Source organism: Typopeltis vanoorti, chromosome 16, assembly GCF_054136105.1.
Source record: "Typopeltis vanoorti isolate ZY-2024b chromosome 16, IOZ_Tvanoo_1.0, whole genome shotgun sequence".
Taxonomy (NCBI): domain Eukaryota; kingdom Metazoa; phylum Arthropoda; class Arachnida; order Uropygi; family Thelyphonidae; genus Typopeltis; species Typopeltis vanoorti.
The window spans coordinates 65,711,725-65,725,671 of NC_143564.1; the positions used below are offsets into that span (position 1 = coordinate 65,711,725).

At 34.8% G+C, this 13,947-nt stretch overlaps 1 protein-coding gene across 5 annotated transcripts in view; it reads left to right on the plus strand.

The window, feature by feature from the left end:
• The window catches only part of LOC150098087 (DENN domain-containing protein 1A-like), a 224,361-nt gene that overhangs the window by 109,380 nt on the left and 101,034 nt on the right, over positions 1–13,947 (plus strand). For all 5 annotated transcript variants that reach the window (XM_090406168.1, XM_090406169.1, XM_090406171.1 and 2 more), the window contains one exon: positions 5,733–5,778. In XM_090406168.1, the coding sequence (XP_090262294.1) occupies positions 5,733–5,778 (46 nt within the window). The remainder of the gene's footprint in view (positions 1–5,732; positions 5,779–13,947) is intronic.

A 13,947-nucleotide genomic window follows, 5' to 3' on the forward strand; every position in this document is an offset into this window, starting at 1 on the left:
ATGGACTAAACAGAACTTCGCATGTGCAGCAATTGACTGAGGCATTTATCGAAGGCTGTTCCTGACCCATATCTCACCGATCTATGCTCAGGGAATTGAAGAGGATCAGTATTGCACTGGCATTCCTATACAGAAACCACTGTATTAAATAAGTTTCTAATTCACTGGCTGGTATGTGTATTAGCAAACTAATAAAACATGATCCCTATTTAGTAAACCCATGCTGTTCTTTGCAAAGTATATCTGTCAGCTCATTTCTGTAGAGTTTTTTCCACTTCTGTAAAATCTTCACTACAGAGCTACTGATAGGTCAGTAGTTACGCATCAGTTTGTATCATATATTCCTTCCATTCCTGTGGGAGCATTTGTGAGCTGACTCATACAAGCTAAACCAATTAGGCTAAACATTCCTTTAGCATATATAATGATATCCCATCTGTCCCTATCACTGAATTCTTATCCAGGTTATGCAACAGCCCTTGGATCTTATTCTCATGCAACTCCATCTCTTCACCTAATATACTAGTAACATTGTGCACCATAATAAATACACTTGGTTGATAGCTATTAGCAAAGTGAGCACTCATTATTTGAACAATCTCATTAGCTTCTGACACAAATGTACCATCTGCATTTACTGAAATTATTTTTCCATATTAATTTTTTTTTGTTTACTTGCAGCATAACGATAAAATTCTTTTAGGTTGCCTTTAGCCTGCACAGCCAATTTCTTTGCATACTCTGATTTAGCTTTCCATACAATACTCTTAGCTTTATTAGTCAGTGCTTTATATATTTCATAACTTATCTCACTCTTATTTTTACAATATTTTCCCCACATGATCTCCCTCTTATGGCTGTCCTGCCTAATAAGATTGCACATTCACTCTGAGGATACATTCAGATTCTGTCTCAGTCAAGCACCTTTTCAAAGCTTTCATGCTGATATCTTTCCTGCTCAGTAACTGATACTCTTTGCAGTTCAGCATATAAACTGTCCTAATTGGAGCATCCATATAGTTAGCTACATCTCAGGACAGTAGCATGATCGTTCTCACAAACTGGTGGCAAAACAGTCACATCCTTAACTGAGTCTCCCTTCTGACACTAATCAAATCTAGCACTCTGTGGACATGAGTTCTTCTTTCATATGCTGCTTGAGAAAGTTGTCTTGCAGCAGCTCAATAAATTCTCCTCCATTCTTATCATGAGATTTCTATCTACCTTAAATCTGGTAGATTCACACGCCTATATACCAAATTCTGATACCCATCTGTGTGGATAAGTCAACCACCCACTTATCCAATCAATAGTTTATATTCCAGTCCCCTATTCTCCAGTTTATAGAGCAGCCCCTTTCATGAGATATCCTACCAAATGCTTCAGCAATATCATAGTGTATCCATTCCCTTTACCAGCTAATCCATAACATTATCATAAACTACATAACGGCCACTGAATAGAAACCTTTAAGCAGATGTATCGCTTATAAACATCCCCTACGCAGCATATACAAAATGCTTGGTCACATGTGTCACCACACATTCTAGGCAAACATTTAAGAATGCTGCTAGTCAGTGATGTTGATCAAAGTTTGGATAATTTACGTCATCTATAATGATTATTTGCTTAGTACCCAACAAGATAATTATTTGATATTTGCATTTCGTTATCTCTAGCAGCTGAACCACTGGGTCTGTAGCAACCCTTCTGCCATATATTTCATATTATTAGTCTCCACTTCACACCAGATAGCCTCAAACTTACTGCTACATAGGACATTACTATTATTCCTTTCATGTGTTTCTACCCTAACTGGACACAAATCATCTGATATCATTAGTAGTACCCACTTCCTCTTCTATCTTTCCTAACAATACTATACCCTTTATGTTGAATTCCATTTACTACATCTGATTCTGGAGCAAGGTGTCACTAATGCCAATAATCTAGTAGACCAAAACATATTCAGCAAGGCAAGAAACTCTATCCTTTTGTTCCTGATGCCTTGTATCTGTGGAGACATAAGAAGTTTTGTATATGTCCTGGTTTGTATACTTATATCTAAAGTCTCTTTGGCCTAGTTGGATATCTTTCTCTGTTCAGTCCCCAAACATACCACTTAGATAGTCTGAACCCAAAGCATACATTTCAATCCCTTTGCTATATTCAAAACCATGCTCGATGGCATTGTATCGTTATCGCATGATGTTTGAATACCTTACCTGAACTTGCACACAAATTCTCACCATTACTCCCATGATCATCTAGTTTCCTTGACTCTCTGTATGGACTGCCTGCAACCTGCTGAATAATTTATTTTGGCATGTTCCAGATGCCAAATCCATTCATGTACAGGCTGTCCTTCTTATATAAGTCTTTTCTACTATCAAACTCCCTCCACACATCCAAAAACTAACATCAGTTTCTTTTACACAGCCTGCACATTGAATCATTTGCTATCATAGCCCTCCTTAACTCAGAATTGTCATATCTCAGTAATAATCGAGTTTTTACTCTTGCACTTTTTTGTTCTCCCTTCTTCCAGCAATCCTTTCATGGCCTCTCTCATTCTACATTTATCATTACTTAAATCATTAGTTCCAGCCAGTGGCAGCTCGTGGCTTGAAATCATGGGGGTGCTGCAACTTTCGAAATATACATACACACTGTAAGTACAGTGTATACATGTTTGGATAAAATATCAAAATTATGGTAAAAATTAAAAAAAAAAAAAATTAAACATGAAAAATATTGTTTATTATCGATAAAATTATACAATTTGGTATAATTCAAAATTACTTAAAAATAAAATTTATTCTTGTTTTGTTTCATGAAAAAATATTGTTTATTATCAATAAAATTATACAGTTTAATATAAATCAAAATTACTTAAAAATAAAATCCATTCCTTTAATTGTAATTTAAGGAATGGATTTACAATTTTTGGACATTACAATTGAATCCTTTAATTGTAATGTCCAAATATTTAAAGAGAAGGAGTAAACACAATAAGCACTACAAACACTTTACTACTGGCGCAAACTGCATATAAACAACAGTGGAACTGCTCGATGGACAGTGCTGCATTACACTAATAGCTTGCATCTCACTATGATGTGCATATGCTTATGCACGTAGCAATATGACACTGTGGTAAACACAGTGTGTTAGCGTCCTTCACCCTCCTAAGTGCTACAAGATGGATGTTTATTATTTTTTATACAAAATAAGAGAACTGTATAGGATTGTTGATGATAAAATTAAATATTACAAGCAAATATAAATAAATTAATAAATATATTTATGTATCGAGAAAAATTTGCCGGTTCTGCAGTGCCTATGCATGAGCTTCCCCTGGTTCCAACGAACATTTCCATCTCCTTTACATTTTGCTCTTGAGAATCTCAAAGTGGTTACTCAATTCAATACAACTGCATGTATAATTTTAAATAGAAATATCAACTCAACATGTGCATTTCTTTTATCATATAATTATTGTTTGTTTGTTAACGGCAGGGCAAAATAAGAGAAACTTCCATTGTGAAATATATATCTCAGGGGAGAAAAATGTCATCATTTTGTTTGGAAAAGTTGTGCAGTCAGTTTGCACATAAAAGATTTTTTTTTTCCCAATTTGCTTATTTTGTTAATTTTTTTTTTTTTTTCTCTCAAAGAAGAACTTTATTGAAGATAAAATTTTTGGAGATGATGTTCAGCATTGTCTTGCTTATTGTTTATTCATAATTCTAGTTATAAATCTTCACCGAATGTTTATGGTTTCTGCATTTGTATGGTTTTGATTTGCAGAAAACAAAATATGACATTTATAATAATGTATAATGCTACCTGCAATACATTGAGCTGTAGTTCATCTCCCCCATTTTCCAGAATTGCACATTATGAAGCGAACAATTATGAAATAAATGATGTATTAGCTAGGCTTTCTGCCTAGCATGCAACTAAAACATTATCAGCTATTAATCTCATACTTATAATTATTTTAATGTTCAGTCAGCAAAAATAGCAAATAATCTTGTATAGTTTGGTTTTGTTTTTTTAAACAGAAAGAATATTGTAAATAAAATTTAGTTTAGAAATAGTCATGCCAAGTGAAGAAGAAAATACTACATATTATTATTATTATTATTATTATTTGGTATTTTTCTTGAAATTATGTGATCTTAAGGGCTATTAGATGGGATTAATGACACATTAGGGTATATTATGATTATAATATTTCAGGAGTGGTGGTTAAGGTACTGGAAAAAAATGGTGATGGCCTAAATTCAGGAATGGGTGGATAGGAATATGGTATTTTGTGAGGAGGGACAGCATGATTATGTGTCTTGTCTTAATAATTTATTCACTTTATAGGGTAATGGTGAATATAGAGTTGAAGTTCAGAGGACATGAGTGTGCAAAATTAAAATATCTCAAGGAATCACTTAGACGTTATTATCTCTCTTCATAGAGTCTTGATGTGAACAAATGTAGGTACTATTATGCACAAATTCAGCCACTTGAGTTTCTTGGGGGTTGTGGAAGTGGTTGAGAGAGGATTCAGAAGAAAGTGACCAAAATGGTGACCAATTTTTGTGTGGTAATTCCTCTAATGATAAACTGGAGGATTGTGGGTAACAAATTATAGCTGATAGTGGAGAAAAAAGGGGATATGATAGAAAGATATAGTTATTGGTGTTTTATAAAGTAGATGCTAAAAAAAAAAATTTCGCTGCATGACTGATCAGGTGAGAACAAAGTTTCATCCCTGTGTAATAGTGCTGTGTTAAGAGTATAAGGTCTAGTTTTTTTTTTTGTTTAGAGTGTTAATGAGAAGAATAGATTGCCAGAGGTAGTCATGAGTGCTTTATCAGTGAAAAGGTTTAATTGGAAGTATGATAGGCATTGTGTGAATAATGGCTAGTGCAGGTCTCTAGCAATGAGTCCTTGGAGACCTGATAGTGACTGGTGTAATGTTATCATCTACTTCACATTACAAGTTTATGATTATGTTTTCTACTTCTGGTATGAATATATATATATATATACTCTCAATTACATTTTCTTTCTCAGTAGCTTTTACAGCAGTAAAAGCTACTGAGTTTGACTATAATTTCACTTGGTTTGACTATAATAAATTTAGTTTAATCCTTTATCCAGGTGTTGTACTACCAGACCTTAGTCCTGAAGATATTTTCAGGCACAAATTTTGTTTGCTCACACTTGGATAAAGGATTAAACTAAATTTATTATAGTCTAACCAAGTGAAAAATAAACTCTCAACATCTTTCTCTAAATCCAGAGTAATTTAATAAAAAGGTGGCACACCTTTTGGCAACTCCTATAGGTAAAGATGACCTTGCCATTGCTTCTGCCTGGTATCTCCACTTCTGGGCCTGGCTCCCACTGAAGAGACCTCAATAAAGGTTGAAACTAGTCTGGGTAGTGGCCCTTCCCTTAATGCATAACATTATACATATCTGCAAGGAGATGTGTTTTGCATTATGGGAGATACTGCGATAGGATTGATGTTAGCTTGGTACACCTTTGGAACGAGTTATCCGGTGTTGTACTACCTGACCCTTATCCTGAAGATATTTTCAGGCACAAACTTTGTTTGCTCACACTTGTATAAAGGATTAAACTAAGTTTATAATAATTGTTTGTTATACTGACATAATCCTGCCAATAAGCATTATTACATTCAGCAAACATTTATTTATTTTTAGTGCACCCATGCCATTTCTTATTGGTGTACCTTCCACAACTATGTCTGTAAGTATTTCATTTGTTAATTGATGCATTTTTTTTAACCAGTATGATAACATATCATATGATTAGTATTTTTTTTATTATTCAGTCTGGTGAAATCCTAATTTTCTGGAATTTTTTTTTATTGAATGTATAATATGATGATGAGATTTATTGCAAGATTTATCTAATGATTATTTAGATGTGGCTTTTTTTTTGTTTGTTTGTTTCAGAGTGTGTGTTTTTATCATATTGTTCTCTGTTTATTGTAATGATAGATTATTGTGTAATAGAGAATTTCATTTTATCACAAAAAGGTAAATGACTTTCAATGGACTTGGGATTACATTAACTGCTGCTATCATTATTGAATAATGGTAGCTAACTATTTGTGGTACACTGTCTTGGGGAACTCACAATATGTATACACTACAAATATTCTGTCATAAGGTGGCAAAGGTAGAAAGATTGTCATTCAGAGAGCTGCAAAAGGATAAGGAAAATTTTTATATTTATTGTGTGGTGATATTGATAGTTTTCAATTAAATTTATTGTGTGATAGTTGTGATTGGTATGTTGTGTTCAGTTGAGTTCAGATTATATATTAATTTATTTCTGTGTTTCTTTGTTGTATGGTGAGAGTGAACAAAATGATGGTGAGGCGTAGATCATCTTGCTATCATTTGTGCAAAAGATGAACACAAATGGTGTGGATTATTCAAAAACGTTAAGATGTCATGAATGTAATAGGTGAGATGTTGAGGATATCTCTGTAGAGAGCATGTATGTAGAAGTATAATATGCTTATGGATGAGCATGTGAGAATGCAGTTGATGGTAATGACAATCATTAAATATTGCTTCAATATTTAAGGGAGTGCACCAAAATCCTCTCTAAGATTGCTCAGTTCTATCCAGAAGAGGATAATCTGGCTGACTGATGATCCCTCTCTCATATATTCACTTCAATCCCTCACTCACAGATGTTCAGTTTCTGCCTTGTGTCTCTTCTATTGGTACTTTCATGAATATTGCTGTGCTGAACTGGCCACTATTATTCCTCCACTCGCCTCCAAAATCATTAGCACAAGAGCCACTCAGGGCTCTACTTATACACGGGCGCACAAGGCTCTAGCTGGGGCCTCGAAACATTTGGGCTAATTTAAAGGCTTCGAACAGTGAGATTTAAAATCGAAGAATTAAAAGTATAAATAATTAAAACTGAACATAAAAAATTAAGACTGTTTTCTGTTAAATTTTCTATCACTATAATATATATACTGTATAGCTCAGAAAAAGTGTGTGATTGCTTCATGTCAGTATTTAATAGATCATATGCCCTTTCTTTTTTAAAAAACAAAACACAAGAATGCAAATACTATTTATTTTCGTATATTTTTTGTTTCCATGACCTGTGGTCATGGAAACAAAACCACAAAACCATGACCACAAAAAAAACATTTTTTGTGGTCATGGCGCAAACAGGTAACGTTCATTTTCTGTTTTTAAAAGAGTGAAAAATTATTTACGAAACTCTTTGCATGAGGATGAAATGTAAAATTTATCACTATTATTTACTGAAAATTATGTTGATATTATTGATACATTTGCAAAAGAGAAGTCTAGGAAAAAACATTTGTACTGTCTTTACTTGGTGCTAGTTTAACATTTGTGTTTGATGTTTATTATTATTTAGGCCTCGAGGGGGGGGGGAGTATGCAGGAGTCTAGTCACATTCAAGAACTAGTATCCATGGGACTTGCTGTAGAACTGGAAACAAGATATGTTTGTTTGTGAATGCCAGAAATATCTGAAATAAGGGAAATGAGATTGTTGCATTCGTTTAGTTTTTCCATCCGAAAATTGTTGAAGTGAGACAGTCGGATGAAGATGACATCCTGACAAGAATAGAAATGAAAAGATTTCATGTTTTTCATGAAGACAGACAGGACAGAAAAGGAGGAGGGGTGCTGTTGATAGCAGCAGAGGAGTTATGTCCAACCAAAGTGGAGATGCAGTGGCTAAATAGTGGTAGTGGTTTTGAGATAGTAGAGATGGAAGGGATGAAATATTAAGTTGGGTGTTGCTGTAGACCTGGTAATGCAGAGGGCAGTGAAAAGGAAATGTATAGGAAAATTAGCCTGGCAAATAAGAAAAGGGTGATTATTATGATTTTAATTATGGTAATATAGATTGAAATGAAGAGATGGAGATGATAGTACTAAGGCTTTGGTTATAGGCAGTCTGTATGTAAGTATTAGAGAAGTTAGGTCAGAATCAAGATTCAGAATTGGATTGATAACAGCAGCATTCCCTTTGATGATTTGATAGATTTTCTAAATTAGAATTGGAATATAGATTAGAACGAAGAGATGGAAGTGATAGTACTAAGGCTCGGTCATAGTCAATCTGTATGTCTGAAGTTACAGCTAAGTATTAGAGAGATTAGGTCAGGATCAAGATTCAGAATTAGATTCATTATAGCAGCATTCCCTTTGATGGGCAGCATAGGTTTGCTAAAGGAAAATTGTGTTTTAGTAGTCTACTTACTTGTTATAACAGGGTGACAAATGCATTGGACAAGGAAGATGCATACATAGTGATATATTTAGATTTTGCAAAGGCCTTTAATAAATTGCCACATGACAAGCTGGTAATTAAATTGGAAAGGGGTTGGATAGTATGTTAGTACACTGGATTTTAGATTGGTTGTCTGATAGGTATCAGCAAGTTGTGTGTGTGTGGTGAGTGATATCCAAGAAAAGGAAAGTCACTAATGGTATATGCAAGTGGTCTGTTTTGGAGCCAATGCTGTTTAACAATTATATTAATAATATTGAGAAATATCTGAATGGTGATATGCGGTTGTTTGCAGGTGATGGAAAGTTGGAATGAACTATGAGGAATAGAGCAGTATAGCCTTGCAAGAGGACTTGAATAGACTGGCTGAATGAGAATATAAGTGGGGTTCACAATTCAGTGTTGCGAAGTGTAAATAAGGTGTAAGTAAATAAGGTTTTAGAATCAAGGATGGAGGTGCAGAGTGTACAGTTAGTGGAGAGATCTTAGAGACGAGAAATTGGGAGGTGTTAGTGGACAAGGGCCAGAAATTTTGAGTGCACATAGCTAAAATTGTGAGGAGACAGCACAGCAGATTATGACAGTAATGCAGAAGATACTGACGTGTAGAAGTAAGAATGTTATGGTTCCATTATAATGAGGCTTTGATCAGGCCATGTATGGATTATTGTGAACAGATTTGGTCATATGGTTTTCAAAAGATTTGAATGAAGAGTTATTGAAAAGTGTCTCAAGATGATTAACTATCTTAGTTAATCATCTAGTTGGTGATCTCTTGAATATTAAAGCAGGCTGAAGGAATGCAAGTTGCAGAGTTTGGTGGATAGGAGGGGTTAAGACGTATAAGCTGGTACAAGGTTAGTTATTACTGGATCAGTGTGGAGGATGAGATTTTTCATAGAATGAAAAGGGGAGGGAGGAGGAGTAGGTTTATTACATGGAGACTGGCAGGTGATTAAAATGTATTACCTGAACTTGTACTGAGTATGGAGACAGAGAATGCATTTAAGGCATAATATGATGAACTGCATGCATGAGTGGAACTTCCCATGATGAATCTTTGAACCCCATATAGGTCTGGTAATGATGATAATAATATTTTTATCCACCGGCCTGGTTGGCCAAGTGGTTAGCATATCTGTTCTCTAGCCAAAAGGCTGGGGGTTCGAATCCCGTCGTAGGCATGGATGTTTGTGATTGTCTGTGAAAATACTGGTGGTGGTGGTCAGTGATAGATGCCGTTGGTGTAGATAATGAAAGTAGTTGTAGTTGGTGGATTGAGTGGTGGAGACGGAGAGTTGTGGAGTAGGTGCCCTCCTTTGATGAGTCTTTGGACTCCCTGGAGGTGTCATGTAATAATAATAATAATATTTTCCTAGGTGCAATGTTGCTTTTTTTTTCCCTCGTAAAATGCTTATGGGATTATTCGGTGTCTGCTGTATTATCTGTTTGCTTTTATAGTGCTCTATGTGTCATTTATTTACTGACTATTTATGTCAGTAAATAAATGACACATAGAGCACTATAAAAGCAAACAGATAATACAGCAGACACCGAATAATCCCATAAGCATTTTATGAGGGAAAAAAAAAAGCAACATTGCACCTAGGAAAATATTATTATTATTATTACATGACACCTCCAGGGAGTCCAAAGACTCATCAAAGGAGGGCACCTACTCCACAACTCTGAAATTGTTTCTTGGAATTTCTTCTCTTCATTTATGTTTTACTTTATCATAAGCAAATTTTAAGTGTTTGTGCAGGAAGTAACTAACTCTGCTTTTCTGTATACTCAAAGCAACAGGTTTCTCTAAATACCTTGTATATTGAAAAATACATTTCTTAGGACACATATATTGCCTTTCATTATAGTAAGTCATCACTCCTGTTTTGGCATGCATATGTATTTTATAGATTATGTTTTCATGGCTATTGGACATTTTCCAAAAAAAATTAACTTAAATGACTATATAGCTGAATGATAAAATAGAAAAAAACTTTATTTCTAAAAAGCACTACTAGTTTCGTCCTTCTAGAAGACTTCATTAGATGCATTACATAGAAGTGGAAAAAAATCAGAAATACATAAAACACATTACTTAAATACATTTACTATAGTTAGTTTTAAATGAGCATTAGACTGCTAATATTTGAATGAATTCTTGGAACAGTTGTGTTTTTGTTCTCATGAGGATGTAGCCTTGCAAATGCCATAACTGAATAACAGAGGAATAACAATCAGAAAGGTTTATATCTGGAGTTGACATTAAATTGAACAGGGTTAAGTGCAATTTTTGTATCTATCTGTTTCTCCCTTCCATCTGATTCAGACAGGTTGGGTCTCCTCCTAATGAGGAGTTATGGCGAAATAATGCAGCCGACATGCTACTCCTCTGCTGCATCCCTATTGGAGGTATTCATGGCTATAGTCCATGTGTGTTCATGGGGCCGGTTTGCCTGCTGCTTGTGGGATGAAAAAACCCCAGCTAAACTGGGGGAAAAAATCCTACTGCCCGCACCCAAGACTGTCTAACTTAGCTATGGCTGAGGAAGATCCTTGAGCTCCTCACGTCTCGGACAGAATCAAACCTAAGACACCTTCCCCAGGCATATGGTTGTGAAGCGCACAGCCACTAGGCTAACTGCACAGATGCAGTTTCTGTATATTCCAAGATTTTTCTTTCAAGTTCATCATAGCATTTATATATGATTTCAGGTCTCTCCCAGTTTACCGAGTGTGTAGTGGATTGATCATCGATGAGAATTAAGAACATTATTAGATAAAGCTTAAGTGTGTGGCTGCAATTTCCCATATTTTGGACAAATTGAGAAATCAGTTTGCGTTTCATATCGAAGACCATCTAAGAGATATTACCTACTGTAGAACCAGAGCCTCAGCTTTATCCATTTAGGTTCTTAATTCTTCTGATCCTGCTAACGATCAGTGCACTACACTCAGTAAACCAGAAAAGATCTGAAATCATATATAAATACTATGATGAACTTGAAAGAAAACTCTTGGAATCTACAGAAATTGCACCGAACCCTGTTCACCTTAATGTCAACCTCAGCTAAAGGGTTTCTGATTGTTACTCCTCTGCTATTCAGCTATAGCAGTTGCAAGACTGTGCCCTCATTCATGAGAACAACAATGCAGCTGATCCAAAAATTCATTCAAATGTTAGCAATCCATTGATAATTTAAAACTATAGTAGATGTACTTAAGTAATGTTTTAATGTATCTCTGATTTTTTTCCCCACTTCGGTGTGATGTGCCCAATGAAGTCTTCTGGAAAGATGAAACTAGTAGTACTTTTTATAAATAATAGCTGTTAAATATCTATCTAATCATTCAGCTATATTGTCACATAAGTTAATTTTTGAAAAAAAAAAAAAAAAAATATATATATATATATATGTGTGTGATTAAAAAAAATATAGACTCCCATATATTAAGTAAAGATGCTGACATAGCATCAAAGCAGTTAACACAAATAGTCTTGCTGTTTGACCTAAGAATACTTATATTAAATTTATTCAATAATATAACAACTAGGAAAATAGGAATTGAATCATATGTAGTGAATATGGTACTTAGATCAACTTACCTTTGTTCTATCACTGAATAATTGCAAAGACCTTCTGTTTCTAATATATGTAAAAAGTCCTGTTACCAGATTTTTAGTCCTGTCATTTGTCAGTAGAGAGCATCAGTTGTGAAGAATCTAGATTTTTGTCAGTCCTAAACTTCATAGACTTAGTCCCTATAATACTACTTGACAAGGATTTTGTAAAACTGGTATCAGAACAGCTAGATTCTATGCATTCAGGTGTATAAATAATGTTTTTTAAAAAAATTAATTAAAAAACTTGTCCCCCCCCAAACTTATCAGGATTTTTTCACATGTATGTCGAACCATAGGTTTGGCTAAGTATTAGTTACTGATTTAAAAAAAAAATTATATTAAGTGTCTCTCTTTTGAAGAAATCCAGCAGTAGTATCCCATCATGCTATCATTCCATTTTTTTCTAGTACGGTTGCTTCATTACTATTTCAAAACTGTTAATATTGCTTTTCTCTCACTGCATCAAGATTTTCAGGTTAGAATGAAGAAAATAAATATCCCTTCATTCATTCTTCCCGACTCTCATCTTTTGATACTTTGTTATAGATTGATTGACTCATTATTTATGATTTTCAGCTCTATTGTTGAATGAAAACCCTTCAACAGTATCTCTAAGTGATATCCTAGTTTCAGGTTCTATTTTTGTCCATGCGGTTAGCCTAGCGCTTCTCAACCATATGCCTGAGAAAGGAGTGTCTTGGGTTCGATTCCTGTCATCAACGTGAGGAGCTTAAGGATCTTTCTCAGACATAGCCAAGTTAGCCAGTCTTTCTGGACGTGGACAGCAGGGTTTTACTCCCTAGTTTATTTGGGGTTTTCCTCCTGTAAGCAAGCAAACCAACCTTGTGAACATACTTGCTACAGCCACAGGATATACCAGGAGGCATAGGGTGCTAGTCACCTTATCCTCAGGACGGGTATGACTTAGAAGAGCTAAGATGGCTTAACAGGCCAGTATGCCTAATACGTAGAAGAAAGAAGAAGAAGGTTCTATTATTGTTATTACCAGAGACCTCAAGGACTCCGGATCAAAGGAGGACACGAATCACCCACACCAAATGTCATACCAGTTCTTGAATTCATTCACATTGCAAGCAATCACCCATCTCCAAATGCAAGCCATTCCAATCCTGCACTGCTCGAATGGCAGAAATCTCTCTCACCCCCTTTCTTGATTGCATTAATTCCCAACTTGCATGGATGCCATCTCAATCTCTCACCTGTCCTCCATAAAATGAAAAATTTCATCTACTATGTTGTATAACTCTTTGTAAGAAAACTCTTTGTCATATCATTCCTCCTCCCCCTCTTTCTACTGTTTGCCAATTGATTGTAATCCACAAATTTTCAATCTTTGCTCATAATCTACACTCTGCAGCTTTAGAATCATCTTTAATATCCTCACCCTTCTCCACCAGGTGAGATGGCTTGATATGACTAGGTGAAGTTATCCTTATGTGTCCAAGTTTGTTTTAGCATTGCAGTTATCCCTTAGTTATATTTGCAATCAATGTGTTAAGGCTTATATTCTTTGGGATTGGAAAAGCATTGGATAAATAAATTAAAAATAACATTTTTAATCCTTTCTTAGTGCTATTTCACTTCATTAAGCTTCTAATATTATATTTGCAATATTTTGTTATATTGCTCCTGAACTTCAAATTCCTATCTATCCTGATCAATTTCTTCTAGCATACTCCCACCTATGTCATACACCATTATATACCTTAATTATACACACCAAAGTGTATAACTTTACATTTACTAACATTGAACTAATAGCTATTTTCACATGACCACAATTCCAGCCTATTCAAATCATTCTACAAAGTACTTATTTGAGTCTTATATCTGCTTACTCTGCCTATATTTGAATCATTAGACAATAGCTGTATGTGTCCTGTCAAATCCTTCCCAATGTCATTAATGTAAAGAAACCTGCATACAGGCAAATCAACCTTCAGAACACGCTCAATTTGCAGACAA